An 18,111-nucleotide genomic window follows, 5' to 3' on the forward strand; every position below is an offset into this window, starting at 1 on the left:
GTGAAATACATAGAGATTAAACAGTGTTAGTCAGGGAGCTGTCTTGTAAATCACTGAAACTTAGAGCCAAGGAAATCTCTGCAAATCCATTAGCTTTTCACATACAATCAACATTTTACCAGCAATCAACTGTACCAATCACTGAGACTCAAAATCAAGTCAGATTCTGTCAGGTCAGTGCTGGGATCTTTGGAATTGATACAATGAAGTTGTGTATGAAAAGAAAAGGCAAGGCATCAATTTTGGCCGCGTTTACATAGAGACAGAGGGGCAAGCTGCAAACTCTCCCTGTGTACAACCCCAGTGGCCTAATGGATAAGGCACTGGTTTCCGGAACCAGGGATTGTGGGTTCAAGTCCCATCTGGGGTGAAGTAAATTTTGGCCCAGAAACAAATTCCGTAAACCATTCCGTGACAGGCCAGGGGCTTTCCCTGTAACTTATCAACCGATCTGGGCAGTTCCTGTTCGGCACCTTCTCACTCTGTCGCTTGTTTCCCAGTAGCACAAACCAATGCTTTGCTTCTACCAAGCTGTGCGCCATCCCAACACTCCGGGAACAATGCCCCAGGCACATTCCAGGCAAATGCTGCCCCTTTAACTCCTGTCTTCAGTTTACCCAACACCCCAGGCACAGGTGCTACTTTGAAATGTCAATTGAAAATGTCAAAAATTATATTGATAGATTTACGTTAGGAAGGGTGTTAAAGATTATGGAGCCAAGTGGGGTAGATGGAGTTAAGTTACAGATTAGCCAGGATCTACTTTGAATTGTAGCACAGACTCGAGGGGCGGAATGGCTGACTCCTATTCCTATGTCTCGAAGTTCGTCAAGGGATATGGATCAAAGGCGAGTAAATAGAGTTGCGGTACAGATAAGACATCATGTAATTAAATGGTGGAACGGGCTCGAGGGGCTGAATGGCCGAACCCGGTTGCTGTAAATGTTTACAACTACTAAACATCATTGATAAGAGGCAAACAATCCCATCAGTGCCCATCGCCCGCACACCCTGTTCTCTGGGTCACAACCTGTTATTGTATTCTAGCGCATTGAGTCATTGGAACCTCAATGAAGCCCAAGGGTTTGCTAAACACTGTCATCAAAGTGAGGTCCCTTTAGCTGGACGGGTCAAACCGTGACAACACAGGGCAAGCCTCACCCTCACACTGCACATCACAGTGAGATTAGACATCATTATAGGTTTGTAAACTGGGGCAATTTGAGGTAGGAAGCTGGCCAACTAGTTTAAGTGAAGGAAAGGGAGCTGCAGTGACTGTGACTAACTGGCTGATGTATCTTGGAGTGAATGTGGTCGGGTAGAAGATCTGAACAGCACAAACAATGAAACCCAGCAGATTAGACAGCAGGTTGTAGGCATTGAAAGGTTTGTACGGATGTGTTTTGATGCATCACCACTTATCTTGGCTGCGCACCTTGTGGTTCCTTCAGGAACTGGAGCAGCAACTACTGCAGATGTCCTTTGATGCTGAGAGTTTCTTTGGTGGCCAAGCGAAGGATCTGCTGCAGGGCTACAAGCATCTCCAGCAGAACCTTCAGGCATTCCCGCATTGGCACCCATGGAGACACGGAATCACTTTGTAGTTTAGCCCACCCCATCTACAGGTCCCTTCAGGGACAGCAGCCATTTCATCGCTTTAGCCGGACCGCATTCCGCAATGTCCTTGTACCATGTCAGCCCATCATTCCTGATTAGGACCTGGAATGCTGGCAGCTCGCAAGAAGAAACCTTCGAGACCCTGTCCAGCTCCACCTGCCCAAGCAGTGATTCCAGACTTTGGGAGCCCACCACAGACCTGAGTGGGTGGGTCACATCCAGTACTTCCGTGTGGAAGTGGATCACTCTAAACACTTGGCCCAGGAGACCAGACGTGGTGAGTATCCTCTACATTAGCAGCTTGAGCCTCCATGTTTTCACGATGTGGTTTGGTTCGACCATCAGGGGTCCTAATCTTGAATCTTGCGCAGTGATGTCATCAGGCATGCGTATACGTACCTTCATTTGGCGCGATCTTTAAAACCTTAAAACCTTCGTGTTGGAGACTCCACCAAGAAAGTCCAGACAAGAGAAAGCATCTTTAGACCAGGAAGGCAGCTGTAAATGTGAGTACTTGAGCATCACCTACTGTTTATTGTACTTATTTTCAGAATTTGGCCACCCCACAAGTGAGAACATTTTCTCTACGTCTAACCGATCAAACCCTTCCATTATCTTAAAGACCTTTATCAGGCCAGCCCTCAGCCTTCTCTCTTCTAGAAATACAGCCCCAGCCTGTTCAACCTTTCCTGATATGTGTATCCTCTCAGTTCTGGTATCATCCTTGTGAATCTTTTTGCACCTTCTCCAGTGCCTCGATATCCTTTCTATATTCTGGAGACCAAAGTGTGAACACAGAGTAGAGGAGGTGAAATGATGGCAGATGTGCGGATTCCAGCTCTGGATACCGGTGTGTGGAGACTGATGCATCTGATAAAACAACCCCCTTGGTATTTATTGGAGCCCTTAAACATTTCACAATAACCGGCTCGCTGACTCCTGTAAAACCACAAGAAGGAATTTGAGAAGAACGATCTTCCCAGTCGAATTGCCTCCCACAGGGTGATTTGAACATGAGAACATAAAATTTGAAAGTTAAGGAATAATGTTCACGTTATTCAAATAATCATTAATGTCGCACAAGACAATTTCTGGGCTACTGATCTTTAATATTATAGAGTTTGCTCCACTTTATCCCTAATTCAGATGTAGGGAGATTCACCTTATCCACGTTATTCAGGGACACTTTGCCCAGTGTGAGGAATTACAATAAATTCTGATTCAATGGAGGTGGCGATGGTGGCCCCGCCTTCCCACAATGCAGCGCGGAGGAGAAAGGGCCAATCAAAGGACAGCTCGAGCCGCACTGCGCTCTGGGAGATGGAGTCACCTGACCCTGGACAGGTGGTGACGGTGGATGGGCCAGCATCAAGGACCAGTCAGGTGGCTCCAGTGGCCTCATGGATAAAGCACTGGCTTCTGAGAGCTAGGGATTGTGGGTTCAGGTTCCTCGCTGGAGTGAGATTGGATTTAAATAATATTAATTCTGTGAAAACCAACTCTTTGTTGTCATTGGTGAAATACGTAGAGATTAAACAGTGTTAGTCAGGGAGCTGTCTTGTAAATCACTGAAACTTAGAAACATAGAAGGCAGGAGTAGGCTATTCGGCCCTTTGAGCCTGCTGTGTCATTCAATGAGATCATGGCTGATCATCCAAATTCAGTACCCTGTCCCTGCCTTCTCCCCATATCCCTTTAGCCTTAAGAAATATATCAAACTCTTTTTTGAATATATTTAATGAACTGGCCTCCACCCTCTGTGGCAGAGAATTCCACAGGTTCACCACTCTCTGGGTGAAGAAATTCCTCCTCATTTCAGTCCTAAATGGCTTACCCCTTATCCTTAGACTATGACCCCTGGTTCTGGACTCCCCGGCCATCATAAACATCCTTCCTGCATCTAGTCTGTCCAGGCCTGACAGAATTTTATAGGTTTCGATGAGATCCCCTCTCAATCTTCTAAACTCCAGTGAGTATAAGCCCAATCGACACAATCTCTCCTCATACGTCATTCCTGCCATCCCAGGCATCCCAGCCAAGGAAATCTCTGCAAATCCATTAGCTTTTCACATACAATCAACATTTTACCAGCAATCAACTGTACCAATCACTGAGACACAAAATCAAGTCAGATTCTGTCAGCTCATTGCTGGGATCTTTGGAATTGATACAATGAAGTTGTGTATGAAAAGAAAAGGCAAGGCATCAATTTTGGCCGCGTTTACATAGAGACAGAGGGGCAAGCTGCAAACTCTCCCTATGTACAACCCCAGTGGCCTAATGGATAAGGCACTGGTTTCCGGAACCAGGGATTGTGGGTTCAAGTCCCATCTGGGGTAAAGTAAATTTTGGCCCAGAAACAAATTCCGTAAACCATTCCGTGACAGGCCGGGAGCTTTCCCTGTAACTTATCAACCAATCTGGGCAGTTCCTGTTCGGCACCTTCTCACTCTGTCGCTTGTTTCCCAGTGGCACAAGCCAATGCTTTGCTTCTACCAAGCTGTGCGCCATCCCAACACTCCGGGAACAATGCCCCAGGCACGTTCCAGGCAAACGCTGCCCCTTTAACTCCTGTCTTCAGTTTACCCAACACCCCAGGCACAGGCGCTACTTTGAAATGTCAATTGAAAATGTCAAAAATTATATTGATAGATTTACGTTAGGAAGGGTGTTAAAGATTATGGAACCAAGTGGAGTAGATGGAGTTAAGTTACAGTTTGGCCAGGATCTACTTTGAATTGTAGCACAGACTCGAGGGGCGGAATGGCTGACTCTTATTCCTATGTCTCGAAGTTCGTCAAGGGATATGGATCAAAGGCGAGTAAATAGAGTTGCGGTACAGATAAGACATCATGTAATTAAATGGTGGAACGGGCTCGAGGGGCTGAATGGCTGAACCCAGTTGCTGTAAATGTTTACAACTACTAAACATCATTGATAAGAGGCAAACAATCCCATCAGTGCCCATCGCCCGCACACCCTGTTCTCCGGGTCACAACCTGTTATTGTATTCTAGCGCATCGAGTCATTGTAACCTCGATGAAGCCCAAGGGTTGGCCAAACACTGTCATCAAAGTGAGGCCCCTTTAACTGGATGGGTCAAACCGTGACATCACAGGGCAAGCCTCACCCTCACACTGCACATCACAGTGAGGTCAGACATCATTATAGGTTTGTAAACTGGGTCAATTTGAGGCAGGAAGCTGGCCAACCAGTTTAAGTGAAGGAAAGGGAGCTGCACTGACTGTGACTAACTGGCTGATGTATCTCGGAGTGAATGTGGTCGGGTAGAAGGTCTGAACAGCACAAACAATGAAACCCAGCAGATTAGACAGCAGGTTGTGGGCATTGAAAGGTTTATACGAACGTGTTTTGTTGCATCACCACTTATCTTGGCTGCGCACCTTGTGGTTCCTTCAGGAACTGGAGCAGCACCTATTGAAGATGTCCTTTGATGCTGAGAGTTTCTTTGGTGGCCGAGTGAAGGATCTGCTGCAGGGCTACAAGCATCTCCAGCAGAACCTTCAGGCATTCCCGCATTGGCACCCATGGAGACACGGAATCACTTTGTAGTTTAGCCCACCCCATCTACAGGTCCCTTCAGGGACAGCAGCCATTTCAAGGCTTTAGCCAGACTGCAATCCACAATGTCCTTGTACCATGTCAGCCCATCATTCCTGATTAGGACCTGGAATGCTGGCAGCTCACAACAAGAAACCTTCGAGACCCTGTTCTGCTCATCCTGCCCAAGCAGTGATTCCAGTCTTTGGGAGCCCACCGCAGACCTGAGTGGGTGGGTCACATCCAGTACTTCCGTGTGGAAGTGGATCACTCTAAACACTTGGGTCCAGGAGACCAGATGTGGTGAGTATCCTCTGCATTAGCAGCTTGAGCCTCCATGTTTTCACAACGTGGTTTGGTTTGACCATCAGAGGAACCATCAACTAGTGAGCATACTGGCCGGTGACATCAGCGTCTTCTACCATCTAAATGATAGTCACAGTCAGCTTCATCATCCAGAAGGCTCACCTGTTGGTGATATTTCTCCAGTTGAGCCTTGTTCTGCCAGTAATGTTTCCACAGATCTCCTGTGTCACAGCATCTGAACTGGAGCTGGTGGTCCTGGGAGCACAGTGTTCTCCAGGGGTTGGTGCTACAGCCATCAGACTCTTCAGCTGATCCTTCGACATATGGCTGTGGGGTCACACTCAGGGTGAATGGGCTTCTGGGCCAGTGGACATGGACGAGTTCACTTGGCATTTCAACAGGCTCGAGATGTGAACGGTGCAATCGGACATTATCTCCTTTCAAACTCAGTGTGGGGAAGTTAGTGCGTCTCCAGACAGACAATATGACAGTAATTCAGTCTGTCTACAAACAGGGTGGGACCCACTCCCGGGTCCTACTGTCAAGGTGACATGTTGCTTCCCATTGGTGCTTGACCCACAGGGTGACACTCTTGGTGCCGCATTTGCTCGGGGTGGACAGCACAACACTCAGCCTCTCTGTAGTCCTCCCGGTCCAGCGGATGACCCACACTGAGGTAGTCCAGAATATCTTCAGGACTTGGCGGGGGGTGGTGGTTACCCATCAACTTGCTCACATCACCGGACCATCACCAATCTTCTCAAGGACCTCAGGCAGCTCCCTTGTAAGCTGCTTCCTTGTAAGTTCCTCTTCATTCTTCCAGTAATATGGCGTTTTCCACCCACCTGGTTGTCTTTTGGAGCTCCTGAGAGTTTGATATGTCCTTTTCCTCGTTCTGGATTGCTTTTGGTGTCAACAAACTGAGTTCTGGGGTGTGCTAAAAGTCAACACTGCACAGGAGCCAGGGAGGTTTGTGTCTCAGTGTCATATCACCCCCAAACTGACCCCTCACCCTCAAACTGACCCCTCAACCCATACTGACCCATCACCCCCAAACTGACCCATCACCCCCAAACTGACCCATCACCCCAAACTGACCCATCACCCCCAAACTGACCCATCACCCCCAAACTGACCCATCACCCTCAAACTGACCCATCACCCCAAACTGACCTATCCCACCCAAACTGATCCATCACCCCAAACTGACCCATCACCCCCAAACTGACCCCTCACTCTCAAACTGACCCCTCACCCCATACTGACCCATCACCCCCAAACTGACCCATCACCCCAAACTGACCCATCACCCCCAAACTGACTCATCACCCCCAAACTGACCCATCACCCCCAAACTGACCCATCACCCCAAACTGACCTATCCCACCCAAACTGACCCATCACCCCCAAACTGACCCATCACCCCCAAACTGACCCATCACCCTCAAACTGACCCATCATCCCAAACTGACCTATCCCACCCAAACTGACCCATCACCCCAAACTGACCCATCACCCCCAAACTGACCCATCACCCCCAAACTGACCCATCACCCCCAAACTGACCCATCACCCCAAACTGACCCATCACCCCAAACTGACCCATCACCCCCAAACTGACTCATCACCCCCAAACTGACCCATCACCCCCAAACTGACCCATCACCCCAAACTGACCCATCACCCCAAACTGACCCATCACCCCCAAACTGACTCATCACCCCCAAACTGACCCATCACCCCCAAACTGACCCATCACCCCAAACTGACCCATCACCCCAAACTGACCCATCACCCCCAAACTGACTCATCACCCCCAAACTGACCCATCACCCCCAAACTGACCCATCACCCCCAAACTGACCCATCATCCCAAACTGACCCATCACCCCAAACTGACCCATCACCCCCAAACTGACCTATCCCACCCAAACTGACCCATCACCCCCAAACTGACCCATCACCCCCAAACTGACCCATCACCCTCAAACTGACCCATCACCCCAAACTGACCTATCTCACCCAAACTGACCCATCACCCCAAACTGACCCATCACCCCCAAACTGACCCATCACCCCAAACTGACCCATCACCCCAAACTGACCTATCCCACCCAAACTGACCCATCACCCCAAACTGACCCATCACCCCCAAACTGACTCCTCATCCTCAAACTGACCCATCACCCCATACTGACCCATCACCCCCAAACTAACCCATCACCCCAAACTGACCTATCCCACCCAAACTAACCCATCACCCCAAACTGACCCATCACCCCAAACTGACCTATCCCACCCAAACTGACCCATCACCCCAAACTGACCCATCACCCCCAAACTGACCTATCCCACCCAAACTAACCCATCACCCCAAACTGACCTATCCCACCCAAACTAACCCATCACCCCAAACTGACCCATCACCCCAAACTGACCTATCCCACCCAAACTGACCCATCACCCTCAAACTGACCCATCACCTCAAACTGACCCATCACCCTCAAACTGACGCATCACCCCAAAACTGACCCCTCACCCCAAACTGACCCCTCACCCCAAACTGACCATCAAACTCTTTGAAACAGCTCTCCAAATTGTCCCACTCCCCTGCTCTTTCCCCAAATTTTCCCTTTTCATTTATCCAATATCCTTTGAAAGTTCCTATTGAACGGTCTCCTCCTGTGCTGTCTGATTCTATGAACCTCCATTGTTTCTTTAATTGCCTGGAGAGATAGCACAGCACAGCACATCACACTGAGAATGTACAGGGTGTGTGTTATGTCTTCTAGCGCTCGTAGTGCTTTGTAAAGACACCTCTGGACTCGATAGTTTGTAATTATAAACTACTGTTTTATTTGAGTTGTAATGGCTGCCTGCCGCATGGTGCGGGGTGATATTTCCAAGTGCCCTGTGCGGCGCCTGCGCACTACTTTCCCAGCATCGTAGTGCTGCTACACTTGATTTGAGTGTTAGTACACTTGTACAATGTAGTCCCAACATAACTATGTAACAGTGTGCATGCATGGGATGCAATCATTAGGTGTCACATCAGTACAAAATCATTCATTCGGTGTAAATTCAATGCGTGTCATTCACTCGGTACAAGAGCAGCACATGTCTGATGTCTCAGATTCAGATGCACCAACAGCTGATTAGAGGATTTAAACAGCCTCCCCTGTGATTCTCACCCAATTATCACAGTCATGCAGACTGTTAACTGTGAATACAGACACTCTGCAGGAACTCCAGATTGTTGGCACCACTGACAGCAGCTTCATTCCCCAATCAAAGGTCCTCCATGGCCAGTGGGCCCCGCTGGACACAGGCAGAATCAAATCCTCATTTAACATTACAATCTCAGCTTATTTTGTCAGGCCCAGTTGTATCAGTGGGGCCCTACTCTCAGGGAGGGCTCTTGTAGAATGTATTGTTTCTGTGCTGGAGACCAAAGAGCTCAAACCAAAGGTACCGCGGGGGGGGGGGAGATTTCAACACCTGTCAATCATCGTTGGAGCTGAGCTCCTGGATCCACTTTACCCAACTTTGCTGAATTGGGGAATTAATTAAACTCAATGAGATGAAAGGGCGCCAGTAAAACACAAACAGCTGGAAGGAAGCCCCCTGACTCACTCGTCTGCTGAGAGTCCCGGAGGGAAAGGGCCCTTGGGCTGATCTCAGTCACTCCCCAGGCTCAGGATTGAGTGTGTGGTCCTCATGACTCACAGTAAAGAGGGTGGGAGTTATGGCGAAGCCCTCACCTGTCCCCTTTGCCTTGGGCTCTTTGCTGACCCTGTCCTGGTGGACTGTGACCGTAATTTCTGCCGGTCCTGTATTGTGGCTTACCGGAAGGTCCAGGGGGGGCTGGTCTGTTGCCCCCAGTGTGGTGAGGATGCTCCAGAGTTGACCTTGTTGCCCAATCGTGTGTTGAGGAATGTGGTGGAGAAGATTCGGAGTCTGACCGGTGCACAAGAGGCGACTGAAGAGGAGAGGCGTCTGTGCGAGGAACATGAAGAGACTCTGAGCCTGATCTGTGAAACGGACGGGATGTTGATCTGCTCCATCTGCAGGGACTCGAAACATCACAAGCGGCACAAATTCAGGGAGCGAACTGAATTCATCACAACATGCAAGGTATGGGACCCACTCTCAATGGTCAAAACCGGGGTGGTGGGAATGTGAGCCAGGAAATGCATCCCTCAGTCAGCACATGAAGGTGGGCTCGGGTCTCCCGTGTGCTTTATCATGGTGTATCTCTGACTTCACATGACCAGTCTGGTATCCAGGTATCGCGGCTCATTTCACTTCCTTCCTGTGTCCCTTGCAGAATAAAGGACTCGCTTTCTTAAACTCGCTGACCCAGAAGGTGGTCTCTTTGAAAGATGCTCTGCAGAAACAAGGACTGGAGATTGCTCAAACAAAAGTAAGTTGCTCTGATCTACCCGCGCCCCGAAAGGCTAGCGATCGATCTGTTAGTGACCTGGTGTGTGGCATAGCTGTGACACAGGCTCATGCCCACATTACAACAGCAAGAATCGAGGCTCCGGGAACCCTGTCCCCTCCGAACAAAGACCACGGTTTCATGCTCCACTCTTGGCCATGAGCACCGGATGCTTGGTGCTTTGAGAGGCCCCTGGGTCATAAATGAGCGAGACTTTCTTTAATGTGGTAGCCATTTTGCACGTGGCAGTGCGATGAATGAAGGACGAGTTGATCTGTTTCTGATGCTGTTTTGAAGGAGGGATGTTTGGGGCATTGGGAGAATTCCCTGCTCCTATCGGTAGTCCCATGGGATCTTTAACATCCACCTGAGCCGGATGGCAAGACCTTCATCTAATGCCTTCTCCCAAGGTTGGCTATTCCCAGGGTTCATGATTGCTTTGAAGTGTTGACTTGCATCCTGTGCTCATGGCCTGGAGCCTGAAACCATGACCTTTCACCAGAGAGGCTACCAACAGGAGCCAAGGATACAAGCTGTGGGTTTCCCAACAGTTTGGTTTGGAGAATGTTGAGGATATTGAAGGGTTTCTGTTTTTTTTAGTCACCTTCCTTGACTGGAAACGATTGATCTCTCTCTCTCTCTCTCTCTCTCCTGCTGAATTCTAAATGTGCACCTTTGATGCTCTTTCCTACAGGAAACTGGGTGTAATCTGATCTGCCACATTTCACAGCAGTTTGCTGACCTGCATCGGTTCCTCAATGAGCAAGAGCGACAGTTGATGGCAAAGCTGGAAGCTCAGGTGGAAACTAACTTGGCATCAATGGAAGGAAACCTGACAAAAATGCGAGCAACACTATTCTCCATTGAGTTGGACATAACTAACATTCAGGCCAAACTGGATCGGAGTGATTTGACCTCTTTGAAGGTACACACTGCGCCTTTCTCCTCTCCCCTTTCCCCCCACCCCCCACCCCCCTTGATTCTGGTTGATGGTATCTGCCCCTCCCACTGACTCTTGGCTTTTGGGATGGTGGGCATCTGTAACTTGGGCTCCAAGTTACTCAGCAACAAAAGAAAACTGTAGCCAGGGTTTCTGTAGCTGACTGCCATTGGCTTCATTTGGTTCACATTGCCTCTCTTCCTCCTGCTATCAAAATACATTACTTTACACTTGTTAAATCTGCCATGTGTCTGCCCATTTCACCAGTCTCTCTCTGTCCTCCTGAAGTCTGTTACCTTCCTCCTCAGAGTTTACTACATTGAGTTTCTTGTCATTTGTAAACTTTGCAATGATGCCCTGTGTACCCAAGTCCAGGTCATTGATATATATCAGAGCAGTGGTCCTAATACTGACCCCTGGGGGAACAACTTGGGAGTTGAACCCCAAACTGAGCCAATCAGCCATTCCTGTGCACAAACCAACTTTGTGTTGGTCCTGGAAATCTAACCAGATCTTGAGCCAGAATCGGATTCTTTTCATGTAAGAATTGATATGGACATTATTACAATACTGTGTTCAAAGAGAATTTAATTTGAAGTGGAATAATATTATGCCAAAGCAAAGTGAAACTTTAGTGAAGTGTTAATCTATTGTGACTGTGCCTGAGGTACATTGACTGTGGACCTGATGCATTCACTGTCCCAAGCTGGGTGGCCACCTCGCCCAGTTTAATTCACTCTGTCCTTCACATTGCTGCAAAAACAACAAACTGACATTGTTTCTGTTTTCTCTTCTCTTCAAGGACATTAGTTGTTGGCGGGACAGGTATGTAGAGTCAATAATGGCCTATTGCTGATGTAGCAGTTCCACATTCCCCCTGTTTGTTCCAGCCCATATCCTGTAGCGTTCTAATGGATATTCATATTCTTGGCAGGTTTTCTGAAGAGGCGCCCACTACTATATCTGGGGATGTGTGTCTGGGGACATTCAAAGGACCTTTGCAGTACAAAGTATGGAAGGAAATGAAGGAAATCATCCACCCAGGTAAATGGATGGCATTGCCTCAACCAGTAATCTTGTATCCAGGGCAACATGGACGATCTGACTCTCTGCCTGTGTTAAATTGCAAATGATTCTTTCTCGAGTTGTGGCTGTAGAATTCACTTCCAGAAACTGTCAACATTCGAGGTTCTGTGGGAGAGGTGGATGAAGGGATGTGATTAGGATCAGTCCTGTAGAGGGGCAGGGGGGAAATACCAATATGCAGTGGCTGGGCCGGGTGTGGGAGGGGGCAGGAATTTTATTTAAAGCCTTTACGCTTTATAGCATTTAAACACAGTCACCACCTCTTACAGTTGGTGCCGGTGCAAGTTGCCCGCTATACACAGTGGGTTGGCCACGTTGGTGCCCGTGTGGCCCTGGAGAAGGAGCAGGCGGTGTCTGCTGGCACACGTGAGGCCTGGTGGGCACCGGAGGGACTAGTGGGCACTGGAGGGCATCATCACCCCCGGCAACCACGTTTTAATTTAAGTTTCAAGTTTTATTTGTTTGTGATCCATACCAATAATAAGAATATAAGAAATAGGAGCAGGAGTAGGCCAATCGGCCCCTCGAGCCTGCTCCACCATTCAATAAGATCATGGCTGATCTGATCCTAACCGCCAATCCACTATCACGGAACCATCTCCTGAATCTAACAGAATTAGACACATGAAATAGGAGCAGGATCAGGCTACACGGCCCTTGGGCCCGCTCCGCTACCCACAGGGCCATGACCGATCCGAACCTAGACTCATGTCCAAATTCCTGCCCCGCTCCCCGTAACCCTTAATTCCCTTTCCTTCTAGGAAACTGTCTATTTCTGCTTTAACTTTATGTAATGATGTAGCTTCTACAGCTTTTTGGGGCAGCATATTCCATGGACCTACCACCCTCTGAGTGAAGTAGTTCCTCCTCATCTCAGTTTTGAAAGAGCAGCCCCTTATTCTAAGACTATGCCCCCTAGTTCTAGTTTCACCCATCATCAGGAACATCCTCCCCGCATCCACCCGATCCAACCCCTTCACAATCTTATATGTTTCAATAAGATCGCCTCTTATTCTTCTGAACTCCAATGAGTAGAGTCCCAATCTACTCAACCTCTCCTCATATGTCCATCCCCTCATCCCCGGGATTAACCGAGTGAACCTTCTTTGTACTGACTCGAGAGCAAGTATGTCCTTTCTTAAGTATGGACACCAAAACTGTATGCAGTATTCCAGGTGCGGTCTCACCAATACCTTGTACAACTGAAGCAATACCTCCCTATTTTTATATTCTATCCCCCTAGCAATGAAAGCCAACATTCCATTGGCCTTCTTAATCACTTGCTGCACCTGCATACTAACCTTTTGAGTTTCGTGCACCAGGACCCCCAGATCCCTTTGTACTTCAGTACTTTCCAGTTTCTTGCCATTAAGATAATAACTTGCTCTACGATTTTTCCTGCCAAAGTGCATAACCTCACACTTTCCAGTATTGTATTCCATCTGCCAAATCTCTGCCCACTTACTTAGCCTGTCGATGTCCCGTTGCAGGTTTTTTATGTCCTCCTCACTCACTACTTTCCCTCCCATCTTAGTATCATCTGCAAACTTTGATATGTTACACTCAGTCCCCTCCTCCAAATCGTTAATATAGATTGTAAAGAGTTGGGGACCCAGCACTGACCCCTGCGGAACACCACTAGTTACTGATTGCCAGTCTGAGAATGAACCATTTATCCCAACTCTCTGCCTTCTGTTAGATAGCCAATCCTCTATCCATGCCAGAATATTACCCCCAATCCTGTGATTTTTTATCTTAAGCAATAATCTTTTGTGTGGCACCTTGTCATGTCCACTGGTTCCCCTTTATCCACCCTATATGTTACTTCCTCAAAGAACTCCAGCAAATTTGTCAAACATGACTTCCCCTTCATAAAACCATGCTGACTTTGTCCTATTAAATTATGATTATCCAAATGTCCTGTTACTGTCTCCTTAATAAGGGACTCCAAAATTTTACCTACCACAGATGTTAGGTTAACTAGTCTATAGTTTCCAGCCTTCTGTCTACTGCCCTTTTTAAATAAGGGTGTTACATTAGCAGTTTTCCAGTCTGCCGGGACCTTTGCTGAATCCAGGGAGTTTTGGAAAATTATTACTAATGCATCCACAATCCCTACCGCCACTTCCCAAGAGTACACAGTGGGTGGTTTCTATCAAAGTTCTGACTCTAAGCCTAAAAATGGAGAGACCCATTTCTTGGCCAACCAGTGTCCCACCATTGGGACTTCACACCGCGAGGGCCGCTCTGATTCCATCTGTTGCCTGTTTGCTGTAACGCTCTTGGCTCAACAATTGCCTGCTTAAGGACGGCAGCAACCGAGGAACTGAACCCCACTGAAGCTTGGCGGGGGAAACCGATGACCCGACAAATAACAAAGATTAAAAGTGGTCTCTTGTGAAAAGCTGGCGGGATTCGCTGTCCCTGAGCTGCTTGGTTGGGTTTGCCATGTCAGTCAATAGACGTTCACCCTAACGAGGTGTGGCCGAGTCATTGAGCTCCTGTTTCTGACCGACACAGCCGGCATGTGTAACATATTAAGCGGCGACTTTGTAATTGACAATAATGGCAATGGAAATTGATCAGTGCTCTTTGCCCAGTTTAAGTGACGGGGACTGTGTCTTTTACTGAGGCCCGGCGGCTGCTGCTGTTCTTTGACCTGGGCCAGTTCTTGGATAACTGGGTCGCAGCAGCTGGCCAGAAATGCTTGGTGACTCCTGAACCCCACTGATTCCTGAGGAACTCTTTCTTTGATCTGAAATGCAATCTGTTTAACTGTGAAGTGATTGTAAATCTTTTACAAGGTCCTCTTAACATTTCTCAAAATTGTGCAGTATCCTCTCTAAAGCGAGGAACATGGTCTATATTTGACCCGCAGTCCATCCCACAGACTCCCCGTTAAAGCGGAATGTGCTCCACTCAGTAAAGGAACAATTGGCTCATCTCCAAACTCAGTCACTGTCCTGTTCGGTCATTCACCAACAAGATGGAACTCCAGTAATCCATGGGCTTTGTTCTGCAGTTCCGCTCGCCCTGTCTCTGGACGCCCGAACAGCAAACCCTTGGCTCCTGCTGTCTGAGGATCTGACCAGTGTGAGGGTCATCGATACCAAGCAGCTGCTTCCCGACAGCCTGGCGAGGTTCGACGTGTGTGTCTCCGTCCTGGCCACTGAGGGCTTCACCGCGGGGGCACACTACTGGGAGGTGGAGGTGAGCGACAAGTCCAAATGGGACGTGGGTGTGGCCAGAGAGTCCATTAACAGGAAGGGAGATCTTGCTCTGAAGCCTGAGAATGGATACCTGGCGCTGTCCCTGAGCAATGGAAACCGGTACTGTGCTCTCACCTCGCCCACAGTCACCACGCTGCCTCTGAGGGGGAAGCCCAGCCGGATTGGAGTTTACCTGGACTACGAGGGAGGCCAAGTGTCCTTTTACGCTGCTGGTGACTTGTCTCATCTCTACACTTTCACAGAGACATTCGCCGAGAGAATGTTCCCTTTCTTTTGCCCCTGTTTGAATGACACTGGGGACAATGGCGCTCCTCTCTCGGTAGGTTTGTTTAGTTGAGTGTGTCTTTAAAGATCTGGTCCGCTCTGGCTGTTCCTGGGTAGGTTTGTGTATTATTAGAAATACTTTACCGGGAATGTATAACCGTGGGTGTGAGGGGGTGGAATGAACTATTAGAATTGTCTTTCCAATCTAACCTGTGTTGACCAATCCTGACTGTCGCCCAGTGGGACAGGGATGTGTATGATTGACCAATCCTGACTAGCCCAATGGGACAGGGATGTGTATGATTGACCAATCCTGACTAGCCCAGTGGGACAGGGATGTGTATGATTGACCAATCCTGACTGTAGCCCAATGGGACAGGGATGTGTATGATTGACCAATCCTGACTAGCCCAGTGGGACAGGGATGTGTATGATTGACCAATCCTGACTGTAGCCCAGTGGGACAGGGATGTGTATGATTGACCAATCCTGACTAGCCCAGTGGGACAGGGATGTGTATGATTGACCAATCCTGACTGTAGCCCAGTGGGACAGGGATGTGTATGATTGACCAATCCTGACTGTAGCCCAATGGGACAGGGATGTGTATGATTGACCAATCCTGACTAGCCCAGTGGGACAGGGATGTGTATGATTGACCAATCCTGACTAGCCCAGTGGGACAGGGATGTGTATGATTGACCAATCCTGACTGTAGCCCAATGGGACAGGGATGTGTATGATTGACCAATCCTGACTAGCCCAGTGGGACAGGGATGTGTATTACACGGGCAGTAATGATGTTTCTTCAGTGTACCTGTGTCTGAAGAATCTACATCTCTGCTACAATTAAATATAATGGTCATAAATTTCATCCTTGATGTTCGCAAAATTGCTTCTGGTCCTTTTTTCTCCCTCCTTGTGTCCCAGCACGTTATGGATCTGCTATCACAGCCCAGTTATTCTATCCAGCCACAGGTAGGTCATCGGCCGTGAACTATGAATCAACGGACAGAAACCAAGGTGAATGGTGCACTTCCCAGTTAAACAACATCTGCAATCCCATTCATGTCATTTGGCTCTATCTGCACGAGGTTCGGTTTTGTACAGACCGTGATGTTCACGAGGGGAAGTTTATATGACTCTTGTATAAACATAGTCCTTCTGACACACAGACCTCTGCTGCCTTCCTCAACTCACTTCATTATAACGGGGGCTTGGCCATGTTGAGGTAGCCTTTGGGTTGGAGGCAATGTGTATACAGCACCCTCAACATTGTTAAAATGACCCTGGTGATGAGCCGTGTAGCAGTGTCTACAAAGCCTTGGCGAGTTGCTGCAGTGCATGGTGTTGTACACACTGCAGCCACAGCGGAGGGTGGACGGTCCATGTGGTGGACGGGCCGCTTTGTGCTGGGTGCTTTTGAGCTTCTTGAATGTTGGAGCTGCACCAAATCCAGCCAAGTGCAGAGTATTCACCACACTCCTGCCTTCCTTGCAGGTATTAGAGGGGGGTTGGGGGAGTCTGGAGGTGAGGCACTTGCTGCAGAATACCCAGTCTCTCTCCTGCTCTAATAGCCATGGCAGTTGTGGCTGGTCCATTTGTGTTTCTGGTTAATGAGCACCACCCCCCCCCCCCCCCCCTCCTCTCCCAACAGCTTGTTGATGGTGGGGGATTTGGCAATGGTGATGCCATTTAATGGCGAGGAGGTGGTTAAACTCTTGTTGGAGATGGTCATTCCTGGCACTTGTCGCCCAAGTCTGGCTGCTGTCCAGGTCTTGTTGCATGTCCTGCTTCAGTGGCCATTGGAGATTTCCCAACAGGAGATGGCACCTTGGACCCTGGCTGGAGAGGGGGAGGATTGGGTCTTGATCGCCTCCTCCAGTCAAAACATCCATTGGGAAAAATCCATTCCATTTAAATCTGCAGGGAGGGAAACATGCATGTATTTGATATTTAATGCATAGTCATTCAATAAGTTAGTCTCCTCTCTAAAGACATAATACCAAAAAGCTAAAGTGTGTTGTGAACTGGTCCAAGTAAAGAGAACCTGCATTTATAAAGCGCCTTTCACCACCTCCGCACGTCCCACTGCGGTTTAAGAGCCGGTTTAAGTGCTTTTGTCGTGTTGCCACTGTTTACTGAAAGAAAATGTGACCAATTTGTGCGCAGCATGATCCCACAAGCAGCAGGTGTCGATCATCCTGTTTTTAGATGTTGTTGTGGGATAAATATTGGCCAGAGGAACACCCCTCCTCTTCAAAATAGTGCTGAGGGATCTTTTGCGCTCAGCTGAGGCCAGATGTGGTCTCTATTAAGCGATCACCTCTGACAGTGCAGCACTCCCTCAGCACAGCACTGGAGTGACTGCCTAGAGCTTGTGGAGTGGGACTTGAACCCACAATCTGACTCCGAGGTGAGAGTGCTGTCACCAAGTATCTCCTTCACTGCCCAAGAAATTGGAAGGAGGGTTTGGCGTGAATGAGCTGAAGAAAAAGGGAACTAAAAATAAAAGACAGGCATGGTAATTTTGGTGATTTACAATCTATTAAGATTGGCTCCATTTCAGACAGGAACAGGACAGTGAGTGACCTACCACACGATGACTGCAGTTAATTCCTCAGACCAAATAATGTGACCACAAAATGAACCAGCGTGAGTGGCTG

General features: G+C 48.4%; 1 protein-coding gene and 2 non-coding genes across 3 annotated transcripts; all 3 read left to right on the top strand.

Annotated features, from left to right (window-relative positions):
- Positions 1-297: 297 nt before the first annotated feature.
- trnar-ccg (transfer RNA arginine (anticodon CCG)) lies at positions 298-370 on the top strand. Its single transcript has one exon. It is a non-coding gene; the product is annotated as a tRNA-Arg (tRNA).
- Positions 371-3,883: 3,513 nt separating this feature from the next.
- Positions 3,884-3,956, top strand: trnar-ccg (transfer RNA arginine (anticodon CCG)). Its single transcript has one exon. It is a non-coding gene; the product is annotated as a tRNA-Arg (tRNA).
- A 5,117-nt stretch (positions 3,957-9,073) lies between these two features.
- Positions 9,074-16,319, top strand: LOC147107284 (zinc-binding protein A33-like). The gene is made up of 6 exons (XM_086006152.1): positions 9,074-9,618; positions 9,812-9,907; positions 10,620-10,850; positions 11,668-11,690; positions 11,800-11,909; positions 14,974-16,319. The coding sequence occupies exons 1-6, from the start codon at positions 9,202-9,204 to the stop codon at positions 15,516-15,518; spliced, it is 1,422 nt and encodes a 473-aa protein (XP_085862278.1). The 5' UTR covers positions 9,074-9,201; the 3' UTR covers positions 15,519-16,319.
- The last annotated feature ends 1,792 nt before the right edge of the window (positions 16,320-18,111 follow it).

Source organism: Somniosus microcephalus, chromosome 14 (assembly GCF_052327205.1).
Source record: "Somniosus microcephalus isolate GS21.2 chromosome 14, FLI_Smic_1.0, whole genome shotgun sequence".
Lineage (NCBI taxonomy): Eukaryota > Metazoa > Chordata > Chondrichthyes > Squaliformes > Somniosidae > Somniosus > Somniosus microcephalus.

What these genes read in the sequence shown, in the direction of transcription:
- LOC147107284 (XM_086006152.1), top strand. Translation starts at nt 9,202, where the DNA reads ATGACTCACAGTAAAGAGGGTGGGAGTTATGGCGAAGCCCTCACCTGT. An exon ending in TGGAGATTGCTCAAACAAAA is followed by an intron (nt 9,908 to 10,619) that starts GTAAGTTGCTCT and finishes TCTTTCCTACAG; the next exon opens with GAAACTGGGTGTAATCTGAT. An exon ending in GAAGGAAATCATCCACCCAG is followed by an intron (nt 11,910 to 14,973) that starts GTAAATGGATGG and finishes TTTGTTCTGCAG; the next exon opens with TTCCGCTCGCCCTGTCTCTG.